Source organism: Sapajus apella, unplaced genomic scaffold (assembly GCF_009761245.1).
Source record: "Sapajus apella isolate SASKATOON/1434 unplaced genomic scaffold, GSC_monkey_1.0 scaffold43, whole genome shotgun sequence".
NCBI lineage: Eukaryota > Metazoa > Chordata > Mammalia > Primates > Cebidae > Sapajus > Sapajus apella.
This window is the reverse complement of record NW_022436983.1, coordinates 20,530,288-20,555,499: the sequence shown is the minus strand read 5'-3', so window position 1 is coordinate 20,555,499 and position 25,212 is coordinate 20,530,288. Positions and strand designations below refer to the sequence as shown.

General features: G+C 55.5%; 1 protein-coding gene across 12 annotated transcripts in view; it reads left to right on the top strand.

Moving 5' to 3' along the window:
• AHDC1 (AT-hook DNA binding motif containing 1) overlaps positions 1 to 24,400 on the top strand; it is a 70,904-nt gene extending 46,504 nt beyond the window's left edge. For 8 of the 12 annotated variants that reach the window (XM_032301018.1, XM_032301021.1, XM_032301016.1 and 5 more), the window contains 4 exons: positions 4,562 to 4,673; positions 4,812 to 4,849; positions 5,871 to 10,799; positions 23,743 to 24,400. In XM_032301018.1, coding sequence (XP_032156909.1) covers positions 5,945 to 10,756 — 4,812 coding nt within the window. In that variant the 5' untranslated portion in view covers positions 4,562 to 4,673; positions 4,812 to 4,849; positions 5,871 to 5,944 and the 3' untranslated portion in view covers positions 10,757 to 10,799; positions 23,743 to 24,400. Of the gene's footprint in view, positions 1 to 1,560; positions 4,674 to 4,811; positions 4,850 to 5,870; positions 10,800 to 23,742 lie in introns of those variants that run through there. The other 4 variants (XM_032301022.1, XM_032301015.1, XM_032301014.1 and 1 more) reach the window with 3 other exon arrangements.
• The last annotated feature ends 812 nt before the right edge of the window (positions 24,401 to 25,212 follow it).

Below are 25,212 nucleotides of genomic sequence, written 5' to 3'. Positions count from 1 at the left end.
GGTGTGTGTGCAAGGGTGCTAGTGTACACTGGAGAGATGTGTGTATAGACAATATCTGAATACACTGCGATGGTATACAGTGTGTGCACATGGGGATCAGTGTGTACACTTGGCAAAGTGTGTGCTCAGGGTTCTGGACGTACAGTGGGGAGTGATGTGTACACATGTGGCTCCATTTGTGCTTTGGAGGTGGGTTGGGCAAGCCTTGAGCTGAGCTAGGCTCAGCAGTGCCCAGCCTTGTGGCCAAATCGCTGAAGTCACTTCCTTTCCAGCAGCAACTTTCCAGGAGGAGGAGTTCTTCAGACCTGGGCGGGGAGGGAGGTGGGGGGCGGAACAAGGAGCTCTCTGGGGAAGGAGGTGGGGCGGGGGTGAGAGGCTGCTGGGAGGGCCTAGTGGGGCTGGAGGAGGGGAGTCCTCCAGGAGACAGAAGGAAAGACAAGGACAGGAGTCTGGAAGGGCCAAGGGCAGGAGGGGAGGGGGGAGGAGCAGGGCGGGAAGCATAGTCCCTGGGTGACCTCGGAGGGAGGAAGGGAGGGCCGCCGGCAGGGTGACCCTCGGGTCCAGCCAGAGCTGGCGGTGGCGCCCGCACACCTGGCACCCAGGGCAGGGGGCTGGCAGGGGGCGGTTCTGGGGCAGACCTGCTTGCCAGGTGCCCCGCTCCGGGCAGGAAGGGGGTGGGCGAGGGTTGCACAAAGGAGCTCTGTGTGGCTGGGGGTAGGGTGGGGTGGGGTGTGCAGTGCTGTGCTGTGCTGTGGTGGGGTGGGGGGGGTGCCTGATGGCCCCAGGGGGCGGGGCAGGGCCAGCTCCCCTTGGGGGCATCAGTGGCTCCAAGGGGACACCTAGTGGCAAGGGAGAGTACTGCATCTAGTTGAATGGCTGTTGGTGGGAGGTGGTAGCTAGAAGCTGAGAGAATAGATTAGAAGTCGAAAATTAGAACTGATGGTTAGGACTAGGACAGTTGGAGGAGGCTGCATGGGAGGGGCTGAATCGCTGGACAGCAAAGCAGTTTGATTTAGAGAAGCCCAACAAACCTAAATTCAGACACCAGCTGAATTGAATGAGATGGCTGTTTGTCCTTAAGGGCATAACTTCACCTCTCTGTGCCTCTGTTTAAATGATGCCACATGAGTGACAGCTGCCATTATTATTGCCATTATTGTTTTTGTTATGATATTGTGCCTGGGATCAGGTTGGAGGATCTTCAGGTGTTATTGTGTGGGCGGATAGGTAGCTGAAGGGAAGGAGGTTGAGAGAGGTGATGACTAGTCCCTGAGGGGCAGATCCTGAGAGATAAGGCCCCTGGAGGAGAAGGGAGGTGATGGGAAGGTCTCAGAGCACCAGTAATGGCCCCTTTGAAGCAGTGTTTTCCATTTGAGGACATCCCTGGGCCTTCGAACCAGGCTGGGAGGAAAATGGTGGGGAAGGAGGAGTGTGCAAGCTGGAGAGAGGGTCATGAGGCCGGAAGTGAGAGCTGGGGCTGGCAGCCTGGCTCCCCTGGGGAGGCGGTGGTGTGTGGGGGAGGGGAAGGAGGGCTGGGGAAGGGGTGGGGTGGTCACAGCCACAGCGGGGGAGGGTGGGGCTGGGGACTCAAGGATGTGGGCTGGCGCTTCCCGGCACTGTGCACAGCAGGTTGGGGCCCCTAGCTCCCTCCCAGCCGGCTGGTGTCCCCATGGGCAAACTCAGACACACTGACCCAGCAGCAGACAGGCAGACAGAAGGACCCCTTTGACTTTGTCCACAGACCAAGACTAGGTGGTACCCTTGGGAGAGGGCCAAGAGAATGGCCACGGGGGTGTGGTGAAGAGGGGAGCCAGCTGCTTCCCTCAGATCCTGGAGGCTTCGAAAGAGAGCAGTGACCAGCCTCAGGAGGCCTGGCGGGAGGACACGCCCAGAGGTCTTCACGGGTGGGTGGAACAGAAGCCACCACCGGAGAGGAGGTTTTTCTCTTCTGCCAAGGTCACACCCTCAGGCCCCAGCTGGGAGGTCTCCAGAGTGGGGAAGGCTCAGCTAGCCTGACCCTCAGTAAGGGAGGGAGGGGGCTTCTGGTAGGCACCTCCAAGTGGGCGCCACGAGCCACGGCACAACCATACTGTTGGAAACTGGACTTGGAGGTTCCAAAGTCTGAGCCCCTTTTCTCATTTGTGAGGGTGTTACCCACTGTCCTCCCTGCGAGAGCAACAGTGCTCCAAGTTCTTGGACTAGAGAGAGCCTGACCTGGGAGGGGCCAGGTCCACAGCCAGGCCTGGGAGAGAGCAAAGCCCTGAGTGAGCCAGTAGGTGGGACAATGAGGAGCAGCTGAGGCCTGGAACCTGCAGAAGAGGGAAGGAACAGTGAACGCAGGGATGTTCCACCTGGGTGGGCAACAAAAGGGTCCCTTCCCTTGCCATTCTGTGGCCTCAGACAAGGTCACTTTCCCTCTTCAGGTCTCAGTTTCCTCATCTGTAAAATGGGAGAGGCATGAGATGGCACTAGAAAGTGTACCCACTGGGGTAGCTGGTTAAGAATCCAGATTCCCAGATGTCCCTTCACATCTATGAGTCACTCTCCTGGACTAGGGCCTGGGTATCTGGAATGTTACACAGCTCCCCCAGGCCCAGTCTTTGGAAGCCAATGGGTTAGATAATTTTAAGGTTCCTCCCAGCCTTAAATTAGACCATGGCGCTAGAAGGAGCATTTTCAGAAGTGGCTGAAGGATTATTGCAGGAGCTGGGAGTGGAAGGAGGTTTTGGACTTAAGGCAGAATTAGGAATCCTGCCACTTAGCAGCTATGTGATTTCAGGCAAGTTACACATCCACTCTGAGCCAGTTTCCCCTATAACATGAGGATAATAAATCATGCCCCTCAGGCTGTTGTGAGGATTCAGCGGGTCATAGATATGTAGGTGCTTTGTAGACTGCAAATAGCCATTCCCCAAAGGGGAGCAGAGAAGTGTCTCTTTCTGCTCTCTCCTGTCCCCGAGTCAGCTCTGCAGTCTTCCTGTGGAGAGTCTGGCTGCTGGGGAGAGTCTACATGGGTCTGTGGCATGTAGGCCTCAGGCATCAGTACTAGGTCAGAGCCAAACATTAGGCAGTGATCAAGGTCAGTCTTCAAGACCTTCACAATGTTGGGGCCCGTTCAGCTACCTGCTCCTTGAGATCCCAGCTCCTGGGATCAGCCACGGCCCTGAGTCCTCAGACTCCTTTGGGAGTCAGACATACCTGGATCTAAATCCCAGCTCTGCCCTGACCAGCTCAGGGAGTCAGTTGGTAAATATTTATATAGCATTCATAGCCCAGGCCCTGGGGTCAGACGATACAGCAGTAAACAAGACAGACATGATCCCCGCCTCTGAAAAGCCCACACTCTTGAGGTGGGGGGACACACTAAGCAGCCAGTCACGCAAGTAATTGATTATAATGGTGATAAGTACTATGAAGGTGAAATAGATAGGGCTCTGAGAGGATGTAGCAGGGGCCAAGGTAAGGCGAGAGGTAGGATGGGGCAGCAGAGTTTTTCTGATGAAGGTGAAAGAAGGGTTAGAAAATGTCCCTTTTCACATTCTTGGGTCCTTCCCTCAGCATCCTTCTTGAGTCTGGAGAAGAAGAAAAAAGAGCCTCAAGGGAAAAGGAGGGGTTGATTGCTCTGTGTACTTCATTTGTTTGTTCATTCATTCAACAAACTTTTTAAATTTAATTTTTTGGAGAAAGGATCTCACTCTGCTGCCCAGGCTGGAGAGCAGTGGCTCGATCATAGCTCAGAGCAGCCAGCTTCAACTTCCCGGACTCAAGCGATCCCGCCACCTCAGCCTCTTGAGTAGCTGGGACTATAGGCGTGCACCATCATGCCCAGCTAATTTTTAAATGTTTGTAGGGACGGGGTCATGCTATGTTGCCCAGGCTGGTCTCGAACTCCTGGACTCAAGCGATCCTCCTGCCACAGCCTCCCATAGTGCTGGGATTACAGGTGTGAGCTCCTGTGCCTGGCCACACAGCCATTTTTTAAACACTGCTATAGGCCATGTGCTGTTCTGAGTGTTGGGGGATACATAAAGCAGTGAACAGGACAGATATCCCTGCTTTTATCGTGTTTACCACTTTCCAGGGGATAGTTTCTGTAAGACTGGGGAGGATAATCATATTGATCTCAGGTTTGTATGGGGAATTTGATGAGATAATCTATATAAAGTGCTTGGCCCAGTGTTTGGCAACAGAAAATGTCACCAAACTATGGGCTTTTATTGTTGTTGATTCCCAGTGTGACTGCTCTGACCTCAGCCATCTTCACTTTTCTTGGCAGCTTTCATCCCACTAGTAATTAAGTCGTTTGTAATGATCTGATTGGTATCTGTCTGTCCAGTCCTTGTGCAAAGTAGGTACTTCATAACTAATGAGTGTATGAATGAATGATGTTACTCTATCTCTGAGCCTCCATTTCTTCATCTGCAAAATGGGGTTATTAATAGCCCCTACCTCACAGGATTGGTATGAAGAATTAAATGAAACGATGCCTGGACAGCTTCCAGCCCAGTACCTGGCGCGCAGTAGGTGCTCACTAAACCTGAGCTGCGATGGTCCTTTCCAGGCGCTGTCCACGCCCCGAGGCCTGGGCTCAGGCCGAAGTTGCTCCACAGCACCCCTAGCTGACAGCCAGCGACTGGCAGAGCCCCCAGGCACGGGGGCCCTCTCTCTTCCAGGTCAGCCGGGTGTCTGCACTGGAGGGAGCACCGAGGTGGTGGGGGGGTTCCTGGAGGAGGCTGGGCTGGTGGGCAGGGGTTGCGCTGCAGCCACCAGACCAGGGACTTCAGATCTATTGCTTGTCTTGTTACCCACAGAGATCTCCAGTGTGACAGCCCAGGCGGCAGAGCCGAGGGTGAGTGGCTGGGGTTCTCCTGGAGCCTGGGGATGAGGGCAGGAAGGAGGGAGGCTGTGTCCTTGTTAGAACTTCCTGGCCTTCTCCTTAAGTTTGATCACTCTGCTGATGGGCTTCCCTCTCAAAGGCAGGGGTCCCATTCTTCCTGAGTGCATAGCCAGATTCCCAAAGGGGATGAGTTGTCAATAAGTGAAACTGGGCTGGGCACAGTGGCTCACGCCTGTAATCCCAGTACTTTGGGAGGCCACGATGGGTGGATCATCTGAGGTCATGAGTTCAAGACCAGCCTGGCCAACATGGTGAAACCCCGTCTCTACTAAAATACAAAAATTAGCCGGGCATGGTGGTGCATGCCTATAATCCCAGGTACTTGGGAGGCTGAGACGTGAGAATCGCTTGCACCAGGAGGCAGAAGTTGGAGGGAGCTAAGATTATGCTACTGCACTCCAGCCTGGGTGACAGAGCAAGACTCTCTATCTCTTAAAAGAAAAAAAAAAAGCTGGGCGCGGTGGCTCAAGCCTGTAATCCCAGCACTTTGGGAGGCCGAGGCGGGTGGATCACGAGGTCAAGAGATCGAGACCATCCTGGTCAGCATGGTGAAACCCTGTCTCTACTAAAAATACAAAAAATTAGCTGGGCATGGTGGTGTGTGCCTGTAATCCCAGCTACTCAGGAGGCTGAGGCAGGAGAATTGCCTGAACCCAGGAGGCGGAGGTTGCGGTGAGCCGAGATCACACCATTGCACTCCAGCCTGGCTAACAAGAGCGAGACTCCGTCTCAAAAAACAAAACCAAAAAAAAAAAAAAAAAGTGAAACTGGAGCCCATTAGGGGCTCACTGTGCATGTGGCGATTTGGGAAAGGCTGGGAGTCAGCAAGCGGATTGGGCTTGGGGTGGGGACGGGAGCTTGGTAAGGAGATGAGACCTCAGGAAGGAGGGGTTCAGGAGCTCTTTGAGGATATGGGAGGCTGATGAGGATGTGGATGTTCAGTAAGGGACCTCCTGCTTTTCCTGCCTGGCAGGTCTTGGTCCCGGCTTCTCGCACCCTCATGTCAGCCCCGGCCCCGCCCGGAGGCCTGCGGAGGACAAGGTCAGGATGCGTGTGAAGCCCCAGGGCCTGGTGGTGACTTCCAGTGCCGTGTGCAGCTCTCCTGACTACCTCCGGGAGCCCAAGTACTACCCCGGCGGCCCCCCCACCCCCCGGCCCCTACTTCCCACCCGGCCCCCTGCCAGCCCACCCGACAAGGCCTTCTCCACCCACGCCTTCTCTGAGAACCCACGCCCACCCCCACGCCGGGACCCCAGCACCCGACGCCCACCAGTCCTTGCCAAGGGGGACGACCCGCTGCCCCCACGGGCAGCCCGTCCTGTCTCACAGGCCCGCTGCCCCACACCGGCTGGAGACGGCAGCAGCTCCCGACGCTGCTGGGACAACGGGCGGGTGAACCTGCGACCAGTGGTGCAGCTGATTGACATCATGAAGGACCTGACACGCCTCTCCCAGGACCTGCAGCACAGTGGTGTACACCTGGACTGTGGTGGGCTCCGACTCAGTCGCCCACCAGCACCGCCACCCGGTGACCTACAGTATAGCTTCTTCTCCTCACCCAGCCTGGCCAACAGCATCCGTAGCCCTGAGGAGCGGGCCACCCCACATGCCAAGTCGGAGAGGCCCAGCCACCCCCTCTACGAGCCTGAGCCTGAGCCTAGGGACAGTCCCCAGCCTGGCCAAGGCCATAGTCCCGGAGCCACGGCTTCGGCCACAGGTCTGCCCCCAGAGCCTGAGCCAGACGGCACTGATTACTCAGAACTCGCTGACGCCGACATCCTTAGTGAGCTGGCCTCCCTCACTTGCCCAGAGGCCCAGCTGCTCGAGGCCCAGGCCCTTGAGCCACCATCGCCTGAGCCGGAGCCTCAGCTCCTGGACCCCCAGCCCCGCTTCCTGGACCCACAGGCACTAGAGCCGCTCGGGGAAGCTTTGGAGCTGCCACCCCTGCAACCTCTTGCTGATCCTCTGGGGCTGCCGGGCCTGGCTCTCCAGGCCCTGGACACCCTGCCTGACTCCCTGGAGTCACAGCTGCTTGACCCCCAGGCACTCGACCCCCTGCCCAAGCTGCTTGACGTCCCAGGTCGCCGTCTGGAGCCCCAGCAGCCCCTGGGGCACTGCCCACTGGCCGAGCCCTTGCGCCTGGACTTGTGCTCACCGCACGGCCCCCCTGGGCCTGAGGGTCACCCCAAGTACGCCTTGCGGCGCACTGATAGGCCAAAGATCCTGTGTCGCCGGCGGAAAGCCGGACGGGGGCGCAAGGCAGACGCCGGACCCGAGGGCCGCCTACTGCCTCTGCCTATGCCTACAGGGCTGGCAGCCGCCCTGGCCGAACCCCCGCCGCCACCGCCTCCTTCACCCCCTGCCCTGCCAGGCCCAGGCCCAGTCTCAGTCCAAGAGCTGAAGCCGGAATCTTCCCAGACCCCAGTGGTCTCTACCCGCAAAGGCAAGTGCCGGGGCGTGCGGCGCATGGTGGTGAAGATGGCCAAGATCCCTGTATCTCTGGGGCGGCGGAACAAGACCACGTACAAAGTGTCTTCCTTGAGCAGCAGCCTGAGCGTGGAGGGCAAGGAGCTGGGCCTGCGCGTGTCAGCTGAGCCCACCCCACTGCTGAAGATGAAGAACAACGGGCGGAATGTGGTAGTGGTCTTCCCACCGGGGGAGATGCCCATCATTCTCAAGCGCAAGCGCGGCCGCCCTCCTAAGAACTTGCTGCTGGGTCCCGGCAAGCCCAAGGAGCCAGCCGTGGTGGCGGCCGAGGCAGCCACTGTGGCAACAGCCACCATGGCCATGCCAGAGGTGAAGAAGCGGCGGCGGCGGAAGCAGAAGCTGGCCTCTCCCCAGCCATCCTACGCCGCCGATGCCAACGACAGCAAGGCCGAGTACTCAGATGTCCTAGCCAAGCTGGCCTTCCTGAACCGCCAGAGCCAGTGTGCTGGCCGGTGCTCGCCGCCCCGTTGCTGGACACCCAGTGAGCCAGAGTCGGTGCACCAGGCCCCCGACACCCAGAGCATCTCCCACTTCCTGCATCGCGTGCAGGGCTTCCGGCGGCGTGGGGGCAAAGCAGGCGGGTTTGGTGGCCGGGGTGGGGGCCATGCGGCCAAGTCAGCCCGATGCTCCTTCAGTGACTTCTTCGAGGGCATCGGCAAGAAGAAGAAGGTGGTGGCCGTGACTGCTGCTGGGGTAGGGGGCCCTGGCCTCACTGAGTTGGGGCACCCACGCAAACGGGGCCGGGGGGAGGTGGACGCTGTGACTGGGAAGCCAAAGCGCAAGCGGCGGTCCCGGAAGAATGGGACTCTGTTCCCAGAGCAGGTGCCCAGCGGCCCGGGCTTCGGGGAGACGGGTGCTGAGTGGGCTGGGGATAAGGGTGGTGGCTGGGCCCCTCACCATGGGCACCCAGGCGGGCAAGCTGGCCGAAACTGTGGGTTTCAGGGGACCGAGGCCCGGGCCTTTGCCTCCACCGGGCTGGAGAGTGGAGCCTCAGGCCGTGGCAGCTACTACAGCGCGGGCGCACCCTCGGGCCAGACCGAGCTCAGCCAGGAGCGCCAAAACCTCTTCACCGGCTACTTCCGCTCGCTGCTCGATTCAGATGACTCCTCTGATCTCTTGGACTTTGCCCTCTCATCCTCTCGCCCAGAGTCCCGGAAGGCCTCAGGCACCTATGCAGGGCCACCCACCAGTGCCCTGCCTGCCCAGCGGGGCCTGGGCACCTTCCCCAGCCGTGGAGCCAAGGCTAGCCCAGTGGCAGTGGGTAGCGGCGGGGCTGGGGCAGACCCCTCCTTCCAGCCTGTCCTGCCCACACGCCAGACCTTCCCACCAGGACGGGCAGCAAGCTATGGGCTAACTCCAGCCACTTCAGACTGCCGGGCAGCCGAGACCTTCCCAAAGCTGGCTCCCCCGCCCTCAGCTGTGGCCCGCTCACCTACCACCCACCCACCTGCCAACACCTACCTGCCCCAGTACAGCAGCTATGGGGCTGGACAAAGCGTATTCGCCCCAGCTAAGCCCTTTACGGGCCAGGACTGCGCTAACAGCAAGGACTGCAGCTTCGCTTATGGCAGCGGCAACAGCCTTCCTGCCTCACCCAGCAGCGCCCACAGCGCCGGCTATGCCCCACCGCCTACTGGGGGCCCCTGCCTGCCACCAAGCAAGGCCTCTTTCTTCAACAGCTCCGAGGGGACCCCTTTCTCTGGTTCAGCCCCCACACCCCTGCGCTGTGATAGCCGGGCCAGCACAGTCTCGCCTGGCGGCTACATGGTGCCCAAAGGCACCACTGCCTCTGCCACCTCCGCAGCCTCTGCCGCCTCCTCCTCCTCCTCCTCCTTCCAGCCCTCGCCCGAGAACTGTCGGCAGTTTGCGGGGGCTTCTCAGTGGCCTTTCCGGCAGGGCTATGGAGGCCTGGACTGGGCCTCAGAGGCCTTTAGTCAGCTCTACAATCCCAGTTTTGACTGCCACGTCAGTGAGCCCAATGTGATCCTGGACATCTCCAACTACACACCGCAGAAGGTGAAGCAGCAGACCGCCGTGTCAGAGACCTTCTCCGAGTCCTCCTCCGACAGCACCCAGTTCAATCAGCCGGTCGGTGGTGGCGGGTTTCGGCGTGCCAACAGCGAGGCCTCAAGTAGTGAGGGCCAGTCAAGCCTGTCCAGCCTGGAGAAACTGATGATGGACTGGAACGAGGCATCATCTGCCCCCGGCTACAACTGGAACCAGAGTGTCCTCTTTCAGAGTAGCTCCAAGCCCGGCCGTGGACGGCGGAAGAAGGTGGACCTGTTCGAGGCCTCACATCTGGGCTTCCCAACGTCCGCCTCTGCTGCTGCCTCAGGCTACCCATCCAAACGGAGCACCGGGCCCCGGCAGCCGCGGGGTGGACGGGGCGGTGGGGCCTGCTCAGCCAAGAAGGAGCGGGGTGGCGCAGCGGCCAAAGCCAAGTTCATCCCCAAGCCACAGCCGGTCAACCCACTGTTCCAGGACAGTCCCGACCTCGGCCTGGACTACTATAGTGGGGACAGCAGCATGTCACCACTGCCCTCACAGTCGAGGGCCTTCAGCGTGGGAGAGCGAGACCCCTGTGACTTCATAGGACCCTACTCCATGAACCCGTCCACGCCTTCCGACGGCACCTTTGGCCAAGGCTTCCACTGCGACTCGCCCAGCCTGGGTGCTCCCGAGCTTGATGGCAAGCATTTCCCACCGCTGGCCCACCCACCCACGGTGTTCGACGCCGGCCTGCAGAAGGCGTACTCACCCACCTGCTCGCCCACGCTGGGCTTCAAGGAAGAGCTGCGGCCACCGCCCACAAAGCTGGCTGCCTGCGAGCCCCTCAAGCATGGGCTCCAGGGGGCCAGCCTGGGCCACGCAGCTGCAGCCCAGGCCCACCTGAGCTGCCGGGACCTGCCACTGGGCCAGCCCCACTACGATTCCCCCAGCTGCAAGGGCACAGCATACTGGTACCCACCAGGCTCAGCTGCCCGCAGCCCGCCCTATGAAGGCAAGGTGGGTACGGGGCTGCTGGCTGACTTCCTGGGCAGGACGGAGGCCGCATGCCTCAGTGCCCCTCACCTGGCTAGCCCACCAGCCACGCCCAAGGCCGACAAGGAGCCACTGGAGATGGCCCGGCCCCCCGGCCCACCCCGTGGCCCTGCTGCAGCCGCTGCTGGCTATGGCTGCCCACTCCTTAGTGACTTGACCCTGTCCCCCGTGCCGAGGGACTCGCTGCTGCCCCTGCAGGACACTGCCTACAGGTACCCAGGCTTTATGCCGCAGGCGCATCCCGGCCTAGGTGGGGGCCCCAAGAGCGGCTTCCTGGGGCCCATGGCGGAACCTCACCCTGAGGACACATTCACCGTCACGTCCCTGTAGTGCCAACTGAAGTGCCGACTGGACCGCGAGGTTTTGTTCCTGGGTGAGTCTGGGGATGTGGGCACAGCGGGCAGAAGCCGGGGTGGGGAGAGGACTTCAGAGCTTAGCCAAGGACAGAGGTATGGAGTGAGCAGGAAGCAGGTGCAGGATTTAAGGGCAAGGCTGGGACCGGCAGCAGGGAGTAGGGATCCACTGCTGCAGACAGTCTCAGGAGGAGATGCGGTGCTGGGGCTGGGAACTCAGCAGGTGGCTTGGACGTTCAAGGAGTCTTGTTAATTGAAATGGCAGGAGGACCATAGACTGGATGGGGCCCCGGCGTTTGGTTTATCAAGTTTTCATTTCCTTAGTTCATGCTATGTCTTGGGCCGGAAGTGAGTATTTCCCAGGAAATATGCTGATGAGGGTGGGCATTTGCATCACCCTGTGTGAGACAGGTGAAGGGGGGAAGCAGGTTGGATAGTCGTCTACCCAGGGCCTATCCAGAGGACCAGCCCTGCTGGTACCCCCATTTCCCTGGGAGCTTCATTGATTCTAAGAGGCAGCCTGGTGAGGGCCAGGCCAAGAGAGTGGCCAGTATGGCTTGGTCACACACTCTGCAAGGGCTTCACAGGATGGCCCAAAGTGTCCTCTCTTGGCCTCCCAAGGTACCCCCAAGGGCTATTTTCCAACATCTGTGGCCTGAGATAGGCTAGGTGTGGCCAGGAGCATGTGGGGTAGGGACCCAGAAGTGGAGAAGGGGTGCTGGGATCCCACTGTCCCTGCAAACCTGCAGCCATGGGGACTACCTTCAGGCAAGATATTTTGACCCTGGAAAAGCCAGTCCCTTTCCTGAAGCTTTTCTGAGAGTTCAGTTAAAGAGTTTTAAATGTTTAGATACTGTTTTTGTCAGGTACTGTGACCTCATTAATTGGAGTCAGTTTTAGCATTCTCAAGATTTGGTGTTTTAAAAAGGAAAATAAAAGACAGAAAATGCCCCCAAAATGATCAAAGGGAACAGGGTAGAAGGAGTCATTTTCTTGAAGAGCAGCCTGCTCCAGAAATACAGCCACCACCGGCCCCACTTTAGGACGACAGATCTGTCACAAAATTGGCCCAGATGTGGCGGTTGGTGGCGGGGTAGGCTGGAGGCATGTCTGAGCCCCTCACCCTTCACCTCTGCTGCCACTGAAGCTTCCTGGGAGTTTCTCTTCCTGGAGGAGTAGCTGGGCTCCTGGAAAACCCCATCTGTGCTCTGGGAGGCCATTCAAGGCCAGGGTGACTCAGGGTCCTGAAGTCATGTCAGTGGAAACTTGTTACCCGCTCTCTTTCAGACCCTAGCTCCCCTGGTGCCTGAAGGTGACAAAGGGCAGCGGGCGGGAATCAGGAGGCCTGGGGGAGGACCATTCCTGGATTGGCCACCAATTTGCCGCATGCCCTTGACCAAGCTTTTGCCCCTCTCTAAGCCTCAGTTTCCCCGTCTTTTCAAGGAAATTTACTTTGATAATCCCTTAGGCTCTTGTGTAGCTCTGCATGGCAGTGACAATGAAGCAAACTTTTTTTTTTTTTTTTTTTTTTTTTTTTTTTTTGGCAGCATCTCTTCCTTCCTAATGAAGCCAGGCCAAGATTAAAATGGCCTTCCATTCCCCATGTGTCTCACTGCAAGCAGCAGAGCCTCAGATCTGAAGCAGGCCAGGGAGAAGCTGCTTAGGGTTTAAAATGTCAAACTCTTGATCCTTCTCACTGGAGGGGAGATGTCTCATGGATAATCCAGAAATGTGAAATAATCCAAAACTGTTCCTCCCAGGCTCTGGGTGGGAAAATGGACGGGTGTGGGGGCTGGGTGTTTGGGCAGGTCACAGCTCAGTGAAATACATAATGGAACCACCCAGTGAGGCCTGAACACAGGAGGAACTGGGATGCCATCCAGCCCCACATTCTGGCCCTGCTCCCCACTCAGGGCTGGGAGTTACCAGTGCTGTCCTCAAACCAGTGCATTCCATTGTTCTAGAGACATCTGTCCAGCACCCACTAGATGCCAGGCATTGGGGGCACCACAGTGAACACCACAAATGAGGTACTGGTCCTCAGGGGGCTTCCCATTTAAAGGGAAAGACAACAAATGTGGCATAAAGCATGTGATGATTCCAGCTATGGGAAGCGATGTAAGCCAAAAAAGCTAGAAGCTTGTGAGTGCACACAGCATGCTGACTGGACCTTGAAGCTAAGCCTGAGGGATGAGGGGGCTAGACAGCTGGAGGGGAGTGGGAAGAGCATTCTGGGCAAAGGGAACAGCAGTATGGAAAGCCTGGAGGCAAGAAGGGGCTCAGCTTTGAGGATCTGCCTATGGGAAGGCCGTAAAGCTAAGTGAGGGGATGAGGCAGGCGAGGCCAGATCATGCGGGACATTGGAAGGAGTCTGAACTTCATTCCCAGACACAAGGGGATCCACTGAAGAGTTCCCAGCCGGAATTCCCCAGGCCACCGTGGAGCAGGGCTAGTTTTGAAGCAGGGAGACCAGCTGCAGTGGTCTATACATGCAGTGATGATGGCCCAGACTCAGGTTGGGGGAGGGCTGCCTCCTCTCTCTGTCTAAGATGGCACACAGATTCCAGGGCAACCCTGCAGTGCCAGGAGATGATCAAAATCACCACAGGAATGAGAAAGAGTTAGAGATACAGAGAAGGAGAGTGGCAAGGAAGAAGAGTTCACAGAGGGAGTTGCCACTCTCAACAGAGGGCTTAAGCAGAGAGGACCAGGACACGCTCATTCACCAACAGCAGTGAGCAGTTTTGTTGCCAGGCACTGGAGAAGCAGTCATTGGCCTTAGTTTCCCAACTTGAGCCCCTGTGTGTCCATCCAATGCTGGGTACTGGGGAGACAAGCATGGCCCCTGTCCTCCAGTTCAACCTCCATCCCAGGAAACTAAAACAGGTACACAAGGAACCTGAAAACACCCGGTAGAGAGTGGCAGGTGCCCAGAGCCAGTGAGAAACAAAGATTTGCACTGGGCAGCTGAGTGTTGTGGTCAGAAGCCAGCCCTCTGCCCCCTTGATGAGAAAAGGGACATTTGTGCTGGGCCCTTTATGTAACACCACCTCACTGATCCTTCACAGCAGATTACGAGGTGAGGTGTGTCTCCCAACCACAGCCACCTGCCTCCTGCCCTGTCCCACATTAGAGAGACTTGAGGAATGGGTGCAGCTCTGAACGTTGCCCAGGGGATTCATTAGCCAATAGAGCCAGGATTAGCACCCAGTACTGTCCCTCCTGAGCCTGGGTACTCTGCCATATGGCTGCCTCTCGTCTCCCCACACCTCTGATTCCCCATCTGCAAAAGGACAGGTTGGATTGGACAATCCCTACAACTCTTGCTGGGTCTGACCTCTTAAATGGATTATGAGGTTCTGTGGAAGAAGCTGTACTTGAGCTTGACCTTAAAGAATAGGCAAGGTTTGGACACACGGAGGCCGGGGGAAGGGCATTCCAGGCAGAAGGAGCTGTGGGCAAAGGCAGGTCACATCCCAATGTGAATTAGATAAAGGCTCAGAGGAGACAGAATGGGGAATGTGGGGCCCAACTGATCTGAGAGTTGTGGCTGATGGGACAGAGGACAGCACAGGTCAAGCAAGGAGGGGCCTTGGGCCTGTGCAGACATCTTCTCTGGGCCTTTAGATGGAAAGTAGAGCCAGACAGACTGGCTCCACATTGGGCCCTGTGGGCTAAAGATCGACCCTGTTAGACCCTGGGGACAGGGGTGGGAGGGTACGAAGGGCCCTCCAAGGTGTTCAGGAATCTCCAGTCCCTCTCCCTTCCCTAATCCCTCTCAGGCCTGACCTGAGGCCAAGAGAAATGTCACAGGTCCTCCAAGGTTACACCAGCTGGGGCCTGACCAGAGCAGGAAGCAGTTTCCAAGGCCACCATCCAGCCGGGGTCAGCAGGCATGCCCGGGCCTGGGCCAGGCCCCAGCTGCTCTGGGCTTTGTCTCTTCGTGTCTTGAAACCTTGAGAGGTCACTTGATCTTGCCTGTGGCTCTGAGCAAGAGGCCTCACGTCAGGGCTCAGCCAGTCCTGCCCTGACTCTTCTGGGCACAAGTTCTTCCCCACACTCTCTGAGGCCATCCTCCCTCTGATCCTATCTCTTGCTGTTCCTGCAACCATGTTGAGGCCAGGCCTTGTTCTGAGCCCTCACTTCCTGAAAACAGTCTCTCCACGACCGTGCCGACTTGCCTCCCCTTTTTCTTATCTTCTCACATCCCAGAGCAGGGCCACGGAAATGGAGGGTGGTGGCTGGGAGCCTGCCTGTAGACACAGATAGGCCTCTGTGCACAACCTATTCCATCCCGTACCAGCTAGGTGACCTGGTGAGTCATGTCACCTGATGAGTCACGTCACCTCTCTGCGTCTCTTATGAGAATTAAATGAGATTACGTATGAAGCCCTTGGCCCGGTCCCTGGCACACAGTGAGCATGTAGTCAATGGCTGGTGATGGCTAGGTAAATACCCCACACAGGCTGAGCTCCGGGGCCTGTGACCAGCCTGTGTGAGTCACACACCTCCAACCCTCGCCTCTTGTACCTTCCCGCAGGACCACAGCCAGCCCTCCCTCACCTGCACCCCTCCTAGGAAGGTGCTTGAATTCTAGTGTGGGTTTGGGTCCTTGGAGGAGGCTTTGTGATAGCACCTAGTTCTTTGCTTTAGCAATTGGGCCGAGTCCTCCCTGGGGGACCCAAGGACAAAATGACCCGGCTCAGCTAGAAACCTTGTCATCACAGTCATGCCCACCAATCCTCTCCCCTACTGCAAATATGAAAAATATTTTCTTGTGACTGTAATATGTTATGATTTGTCCCCTAGCAGTTGTGCCATCTTTGTCAGCATAACCTTTGCTGCCATAGTGCCCTGCGTTTGTGCTGGAAGGCTGGGGGAAGTAGGTGAATTCCGTGTTCACACACATGACCTGCTTGGGGCCAGGCATTTTATCCAGTGCTGAGGGTGTCACTGAGCACAACAGGCAGTCTCCTGCCCTCACAGGGCTTGCAGCCTTTTACAGGTGTTTATTTAAAATCTCTACATGGGCCAGACTTGGTGGCCGATGCCTGTAATCCTGGCACTTTGGGAGGCCGAGGCAGGTGGATCACTTGAGGCCAGGAGTTTCAGCCTGGCCAACATGGTGAAACCCCGTCTCTACTAAAAACACAAAAGATAGCCAGGTGTGGTGGTGTGCACCTGTAGTCCCAGCTACTCGGGAAACTGAGACAGGAGAATAGCTGGAACCTGGGAGCCGGAGGTTGCAGTGAACCAAGATCACGCCACTGCATTCCAGCCTGGGCGACAGAACAAGACTCCGTCTCAAAATAAATAAATACATAAATAAATAATTTTTAAAAAAACACAAAAAACCTCCACATGGGCATTGCTCTCTAGAGCAGGGCCTGGGACACTCCCAGGAGAAGGATCAGGGACCACCCACTAAAACCCTGTGAGCAGGGCAGGCAGCAGGAGTTTCCTGGAGGCAGGAAATGGGTCTTGACAAATTTGAGACTTCAGAGGCTTTAGCTCTAGCTCAGCTACCTGGGCCTCTGGCCCAACCCCCTCCCTGCTCCAGGCAGGCACCCCACCTCTAGCCCCCTAGTTCGTTCTCCCCATTATGGCCACCAAAGTGCTTGGGTTTTTTTTGAGCATTTTTAGATGCATGGTGTCTGGAGTCCCTAAAATATTTATTGGATGACTTGATTAAAACACATCTGCTCCTGTGACTCCATTGCTCTACACCTTCTGATCGCATCCTTCCCTCTCCAGCCTCGTTCCTTGCCTACAAAATAAAGGCCCAGCTTCCCAGCATGGTATTCAAGGTATTCCAGGCTTCCTTCCTGGCATCCAACCTTTTTTTTTTTTAGCCTCTCCTTCCTCACACACACACCCTTATTAGCTGGGAGCATGCGTGGAAGCAGGAGGGAGCTCTGGGAGGGCTGGCTCCCAATGGTGCCCCATGCTCTTGCTGTTCCTGGCCTGGGTGGTCCTTTCCTAGCCCATCTCCCACCTGTCAGTTCCTATCTTTCACTCAGATATCACTTCCTCCAAGAAGGGTTCCAGGGTCTATCTCAGGCCCAGTTAATCTCTAACCCTTTCTGCATTCCTGACGGCCCTTCCTGGGAATGCCCTCCTCTCCATGCCATCAGCTCCTTTAGGGTGATTACTCATCTCTGGGCACCGTCCTCCCCTCCCCAACCCAGTGTCTCATCATGCCTGGGACATTTCAGGTTTTTTGTTTTTTTAAACTTGAGTCAAATAAAAAGATGTAGAATAGGGAGAATTTTTTTTTTCTTTTGAGGTAGAGTCTTGCTCTTGTCGCCCAGGCTAGAGTTCAGTGGTGCGATCTTGGCTCACTGTAACCTCCATCTCCCAGGTTCAAATGATTCTCATGCCTCAGCGTCCCAAATAGCTGGTACTATAGGCTATGCCACCATGCCTGCCTAATTTTTTTTTTTTTTTTTTTTTTTTTTGAGACATAGCCCTGCTCTGTCACCCAGGCTGGAGTACAGTGGCGCGATCTTGGCTCACTGCAACCTCCACCTCCTGGGTTCAAGCAGTTCTCCTGCCTCAGCCTCCCGAGTAGCTGTGACTACAGGTATGTGCCACCACGTCCAGCTAATTTTTTGCATTTTTAGTAGAGACGGGGTTTCACCATGTTAGCCAGCCAGGATGGTCTCAATCACTTGACCTCGGGATCTGCCCGCCTCACCCTCCCAAGGTGATTTTTTTGTATTTTTAGTAGAGACGGGGTTTCACCATGTTAACCAGGATGGTCTGGATCTCCTGACCTTATGATCCACCCACCTTGGCCTCCCAAAATGCTAGGATTACAGGTGTGAACCACCACCCCTGGCCTGAATAGGGAGAATTATAAGAGGAAAGGTTAAACACTGGGGAACAGGATGGGACAATTTCACCCTGTCATCAGGATATGCTCCTAAAAGAAGGGCAGGGATGGCCAGGCATGGTGGCTCACACCTGTAATCCTAGCACTTTGGGAGGCCGAGGCAGGTGGATCACCTGAGGTCAGGCGTTCGAGACCAGTCTGGCCAACATGACAAAACCCGGTCTCTACTAAAAATACAAAAATTAGCTAGACGTAGTGGCACATGCCTGTAATCCCAACTACTCCGGAGGCTGACGCAGGAGAATCACTTGAGCCTGGGAGGCAGAGGTTGCAGTGAGCTGAGATTGCGCCATTGCACCGCAGCCTGGGCAACAGGAGAGAAACTCCATCTCAAAAAAAAAAAAAAAAAAAAAAAAAAGGGCAGGGACGGGGTGTGTAAATAAACCAGTTCAGACTCTCAAGGCTCTCTGGGCCTGCGGAACTCTCCAAGCACAACTCCTCCTAGTTTTCAGAGAGGGAAAGGTCCTGCCTGAGGACTCAGAGCCACCCGGTCATTGAAGTACAGAAGGTAGAGCCAGGAAGGGCCCTTGGAGATCACCTGGTTCCGTGGTTCTTACTCTTTCTTCAGCCTCCACTTCAGTTGCTTGTTCAACACAAACCAGTCAGGAATGCCTGTCTTTATATTTGGCATCTCCAGCTAGAGGGAGGGAGGGAGAGATGGAGAGAGAGAGAAAGAGAGTGTGTGTGTGTGTGTGTGTGTGTGTGTGAGAGAGAGAGAGAGAGAGAGAGAGAGAGAGAGATGGAGGAGGTGAGGCTAGTCTCCTCCCAGGACAGGTAAGAAATGTGAGCCTCTGAGAGGTGGTAGAGACACAGGGTCACATAAGGCTGGGGAACCCCATTTGGTCTTACAGCCCCACAGTGGGGGAGGCAGGGGAAGAACCTGAAGGAGGGAATGGCCAGCAGAGCTAGAGTTTAAGGAGCACCTCTGGTCAGTAGTAGACACACATTTGAAAAAATTCTCCAGGCTTGGCATGGTGGCTCACCACGCCTGCAATCCCAGCACTTTGCGGGGCCGAAGTGGAGTATCACCTAAGCCCAGGAGTTTAAGACCAGCCTGGGCAACATAGATCCATCTCTACAAAAATATAAATTACCCAGATGTGGTAGCAGGCACATGTAGTTCCAGCTACTCAGGAGGCTGAGGTGGGAGAATCGCTTGAGCCCAGGAGTTTGAGGCTGCAGTGAGCCATAATCATGACACTGTACTGCAGCCTGGGTGACAGAGTGAGACACTGGCTCCAAAAAAAAAAAACAACAGCAACAACTTAAAACTTCTCTGGAGTAGAGAGAGACTCCTGATTGAGAGCCTGAATAATTGGGAGCCTCGATAATTCAGTGAATTCCAGGTCCACCTATCTAACGGTTCTTCTGCATACCAGCTGTGGGCTGAGCCCCCAGGAAGCAGTATACTCTCCACGTGGAGGTGACTCACAGGCCCGGCTGCCTGAAAATGTTACAGGGATGGATCAGGCGTAGGCCTCTGTGGTTTGCCTCTGACCCTTTGTCTTTGGGGCACCATCCCAGTGTCTGAAGATCCTCCCATCACCTGTTCAACTCCCTTATTTTATAGAATAGAAACTCAGGCCACCACAGTCACTTAGAACTGTAATCCCCGCACTTTGGGAGGCCAAGGCAGGTGGATCACTTGAGTTCCGGAGTTCAAATCTAGCCTGGGCAACATGGTGAAACCTTTTCTCTACAAAAAAATAAAATAATTAGCCAAGTGTGGTAGTACACACCTGTAGTCCCAGCTACTCAGGAGGCTGAGGTGGAAGGATTGTTTGGGCCTGGGAGGTGGATGTTGCAGTGAGCCGTGATTGTGCTGCTGCACTCTAGCCTGGGTGATAGAGTTGAGACCCTGTCTCAAAAAAAAAAACAAAAACAAACAAAAAAAAACACTGAAGACCAGAGAGGGAAGGGACTTGCTCTAGGTCACACAGGAAGTCAGTCTCTCAAATTCTCATATACTTTTTTTTTTTTTGAGGCAGTCTTGCTCTGTCGCCCAGGCTGGAGTGCAGTGGCATGATCTCAGCTCACTGCAACCTCCGCTTCCTGCGTTCAAGCAATTCTAATCCCTCAGCCTCCCAAGTAGCTGGGATTACAGCCATGTGCCACTACACCTAGCTAATTTTTATACTTTGAGTAGAGATGGGATTTCACCATGTTGGCCAGGCTGGTCTCGAACTCCTGACCTCAAGAGATCCACCCACCTCACCCTCCCAGAGCACTGGGATCACAGGCGTGAGCCACCACACCCAGCCTCATGCACTCTTTGCCTTCTACTCTACTGCCTTGTTTGACGTTGGACCCTTTCGAGAGGGCAGAGACTAGAGAGTAGAGGTTAGGCCTTAACTCATGCCCTGGCAGCCAGTGAGTGTGAATACATGTTTGCTGGTTACTTAAACAAAAGCACAAATATATGTTCCTTTTTGGGGGACAGCAGCCCCCTCTAGACCACCTGGTTTATATGTGCTCTGCAGCACTTTGAAGCTCTGCTCAGCTGTCCCTCAGTGCTGCCAGTGCCAATCCCCCCTGACAGGCAGAGACCACTTAATGCCCTGGCACCTCAGATGGTGAAACCACTGGAGCGTGAGGACTCAGAGGAATGTGGCTCTGCAGTTGTGTGTCACAGAGGCACTGAAAGTTGAAGTCTTCGGAACAGTGGTCGCTGTGCTGGGGGCCGGTGTGTGCTAGCGCTGGGTGTGCAGCAGCACCATGTACAGGTTCCTGCCTTGGAGAAGCCAGGTAGGGATGACCAGGTTAACATAGCTATGGTAACAGGGAGGTCTAAGGAGGGGTTCTGAAGGTGTGCAAGCCCGAGCTGGACCCTGACATGCTGATTAGACTCAGGTCAGTCCTTGCTCTGTCATTCAGTTGGCGCACGCCTTGGTCCCAGCACGTGCTGCGCACCGTGTTCAGCAGTGGTTGAAGAGCCACAGTCTCTCCTGCCATGACCACGTTAGTTGCCTCCCCAGGACTTCCCGTGGCACAGCCCCCATCTCCCTGCATCAGAATTGCCTGGTTTGGGGTCTGCTTTGCCTTCCTCTCTATCTGTGAGGCTCTCAAGGACAGGGACCAGATCAGTCTTGGTCTCTGCTTTGTCCCCGGTGCCCAGCACTGGGCTGCCTGGCACATTAGTGTCTGGTCCTGCTTTGTGAAGAGCTGAACCTGGTGAGGTCAGGGTTCCACACAGGCACAGCATTCTCCCCCAACCTCCACAAGAACCCTGGGGCTTTGGGATTCATACCCCTCCCCCACTCCCTCCCATCCCGCAGATTCTGCCAAAGTCTCTGGCTGGCCAAGTCCTGAAAGCTGGGGAGGGTGGTGGGAGGAGGAAGGTGAGACGAGATGGGCGGCTTAGCAGAGGGTGAGAAAGCCTCCTGCTGCCTGGCCGCAGGCACCACGGGAATGGTTCTGGCAGGAGCTGCCTGCTGGGCTGAGATCACCATGGAGACCTGGCTTAGAGAGGGTCACTGGCAGTGGCTAAGGGCCGGGGTTGGGGGTGGGGGTGCAGGGATTTGTGCAGAGGTTCCCAGCCTGCCCCGGGGCCCTTGGAGGGAGCAGAGGAGGCTGGCGTTGGACAATATCAGTTTGCCAGTGATTTGGAGCAGCCCATCCTAAAGTCGCCTTCCCTTGTCACCCCAACAGAGGTTCTTTAGCTTGGCAACTGTTCTTTAACCGCAATAGACTTGTCCTCTGGATAGATGCCCCCAGCCCTCTGGCTCAAGCAGTTACCCCAGATAAAATTGTTCTGCTCCCTAATGGACACCGCTCTTGTCTCTGCAGCCTATTTACCGCCTGACTGTGGAGAGCTTGCATTCATCCCAACAGCAGCCCCTGCCCCAAGAGCTGCTTTTCTACCTATCACCCCATTGCAACACAGCTATCGCCCTCCCAGGCACACCGCTCCCCCTGCTGCTATTCCATCCTGCCACTGCAGGAGACCTGACAGCCTAACAAAGATGCAGCTCTTCTCTCTCTCTCTCTCTCTCTCTCTCTCTCTCTCTCTCTCTCTCTCTCTCTCGAGCCTCTCTGCCCTCCACCTGGTCTGATCCACCAGGATGGGGTGCTGCCCTGCTTCTGCAGGAGCCCACCTGGTTCCCCTGGACCTTGGGAGAGTCCTGGCAAGTCCAGCCTCAGGACAAAAGTCGTCCCTGGGGCTGACTGCCCAGCAGACAGCAGCCGAGGCTGAGCAGAATTTAAATGTGGCTTTGGTAGAAAGGGAAGCCAAGAAAGTACAAGGGAGGAGAGGCTTTTTGTCACCGCCTGGTTCCTGTTGGTGTTGGGGAGGACGAATGGGCTCCTGAGGAACTTGAGGAGGCGGTTTCAGCACCCTTACCTCGCCCCTTGATTCGGATGGAGATGGTCACACACTGAGGGTGGGAGATGTGTGTCCTGGGGCTCTGAGAGGAGGACAGGATAATGGCTGGAGCTTTCAGGAATGCCCCAGCCCAGCCCTGTCCTTCGGGGGACCTTTTCACTCACCCTAGCAGAGCTGTGAATCCAGGGGATCTAGCCATGCTGGGGGTCTGCGTAGGGAAGTCAGATCCCCAGGGCCCCGCAAGCATAATGAGAACTGGGAAAAAGGGGTCCTTCCAATCTCGGGTGTCTGGCGATGGTAGAAACTGGGAACTTGGGAGTCTGAGCTTCAGGAAGGCAGGGTTAAGCCAAATACAGATGGCATTGCGTTGGGCAGCTTCTCTCATCCTTCCCTGAGAAAGACTTCCTCCTCACCTCACCTCTCTAAGGGACAGAATGGCAATGGCAAGGGATAAGAAGAGGATTGGATTTAGAATAATTAAAAGCAGTGGTTCGGCCAGGCGCAATGGCTCACACCTGTAATCCCAGGACTTGGGGAGGCCAAGATGGGTGGATCACCTAAGGTCAGGAGTTCAAGACCATTCAGCCTGATCAACATGGTGAAACCCTGTCTCTATGAAATATACAAAATTAGCCAGGTGTGGTGGTATATGCCTGTAATCCCAGCTACTTGAGAAGCTGAGGCAGGAGAATTGCTTGAACCCAGAAGGTAGAGGTTACTGTGAGTCTGAGATCACGCCATTGTACTCCAGCCCCGGCAACAAGAGCAAAACTCCATCTAAAAAAAAAAGCAGTGGTTCATACCTGTGCTGTGTGCTGAGGCCCTGTCCTCCTCATTATGTCATTCCTCAGAACACCCTAAGTTGGAGGAATTTCTAAACTCATCATGACATGGGGGGGCAGGTTTGGAGAGCCCAACTGTCCCAGAAAAATAAGAATGAATAGTAAACAGTATAATTTATTACGCACTTAAGGACCAGGCTTCATCTGCCTTATACCACTGAATCTCCCCAACAAACCAATGGGGTAGTTTAGTTATCTTCTTTTTACAGATGGGCAAACTGAGGCTCACAAAAGTTCAACATGCCCAAGGTCATAGAGCTATTAAAGGGTAGCGCTGGTATTTGAACGCAGCAGTGTCTGATTCCAGAGCCCAAGCCCTTTTTTTTTTTTTTGAGATGGAGTTTCACTTTTGTTGCCCAGGCTGGAGTGCAATGGTGCAATCTCAGCTCACTGCAACCTACGCCTACCAGGTTCAAGTGATTCTCCTACCTCAGCCTCCCGAGTAGCTGAGATTACAGGCGTGCGCCACCACACTGGCCAATTTCATATTTTTAGTAGAGATGGGGCTTCTCCATGTTGGTCAGGCAGATTTCGAACTCCCAACCTCAGGTGATATCCACCTGCCTTGGCCTCCCAAACTACTGGGATTACAGGTATGAGCCATTGCGCCCAGCCTAGAGCCCAAGCTCTTAACAAATTCCACTGCCTGGAACCCCAACTCCTCACCCAGCACCTGCTTTATCCCTTGGTTTGGGGCTTGGATATGCATATTTTACAGATGAGGAAACTGGGCTCAGAGAAGGCAAGTCTGAGTTTTCAGGAGAAAGAACAATGTGGTTAGCTTCCCGCTGCCCCCAGTCCTGGGAGGAGCAGGGTGTGGGGGTCTCCCTCTTTACTTCCCTGATCTTAGAGCACAGCATGTACCTGCTGCTCACTCCTGCCTCTTCTCTTGTGTTTCTTTGCAGCTTTCAGAAAACCAACGCCAAGATCCCTCCCAGCGTCCACATCGTCCTCTGGCAGGATCGCCTGCCCCTCTGCCTCCCACCCTGCCCCCCTGCACCCCCTGCAGACCCATCTCCCTCCACCCCCTCCCACCCATCTCCTCCACGCAGAAGCCGAAGGTGAGCCCTTTCTGCACAAAACCAGCAATTGTAAATACTTTTTAAAAATGTACAAAACTTAAAAACAAAACACAGTTTTAGAAAAAGACAAAAAAAAAAAAGAGAGAGCGAGAGAGCGAGCGTGTGCAAGAGGTTGCGAGCGGGGCCCCAAGGTGTCCAGAGCCCCTGCAAGTATGCACTGAGAAATTTATCTACAGGTCGTTTGACAAAAATGAACAATATCCTATTTATTGTATATACTGTTTTATTATAAATCGTGGATTGTATATTGCATTCTGTAAACCTGCTGTGGTCCCGTGGTGTGCAAATTCGCATGGTGGGGGGGAGGGAGAAGAACCTCTTGCGGGAGCTTTTTTTTTTTTCTTTCTTATTTTTCACTCTTTTGGGTTTTCTCTTCTGTTGTTGTTGTTGTTGTTTTCTGTTGGCAGGACACACCCAAAGATCCAAGTTTGTATTAAAAAGAAATGAAAAAAAGCAAAAAAAAAAAAAAAAAAAAAAAAAACCAACCTCGTGTCTTGTGAAAGGGGGAGTGAGGGCGGAGGGAGTGGAAGGGACACTGCTGGGTTTTGTCACCAGCTACTGGTTCTCCAGAGGAGTTGAAATACCTGCATGTGTTCCTGGCCACAGAGTTCTCCCTTCTGCCTGAGTTCTGGGTCACCCTTGCATCTGGGTTTCCCCCATTTCACCCCAGGCCCTGGGTCTCCCCTGCCTCTGAGCTCCCCACTCTGCTGCCAAGGACATCCTGGCCCTTAATCATGCGTTGGGTCCCAGGTCCAGGGAGTCTGCCTCTTGGACCTTCATTTTGTGCTAGGTCCTGGGTCTCCTCTGACTCTGAGACCCCATATTCTATCGCAAGTCCAAGGTCTCCCCAAATCCTGGGTTTCCTCTCCCTGGGAACCTCCATCATGGGCCAGAGCTTGGGGCTCCAGCTTCTGGACTCCCTTATTCCATCCAAGGTCCCATGTCTCTGCCTCTAGTCCCTTTGTTTGTCCTGTGTCTTCCTGGCCTTTGGGCCTCACAGTTCTACTCTGGTTCAAGGACACCTCTCTTGACGACTTTCATTCTGTCCTAAGTCTGAGAACCTTCGTGGAGCCTCCCTTTCCCACTAGGAATGCAGTGCCCCGTCTGTGTATCTCCCATTTGCCCCAGGTCATGAGTCTTCTCTGCCTCCACGCCCCTCATTTTACCCCCGTGCACCCACATCTGCTTATGCAGAACCTGGGATATGTCCAGGATGGTCACCCCAGTGTTGGTCCACCCTCCCCTTTCTGTCTACTCTGAACTCCAAATGCTGGGTCTTTGTTTCCTCCCAGC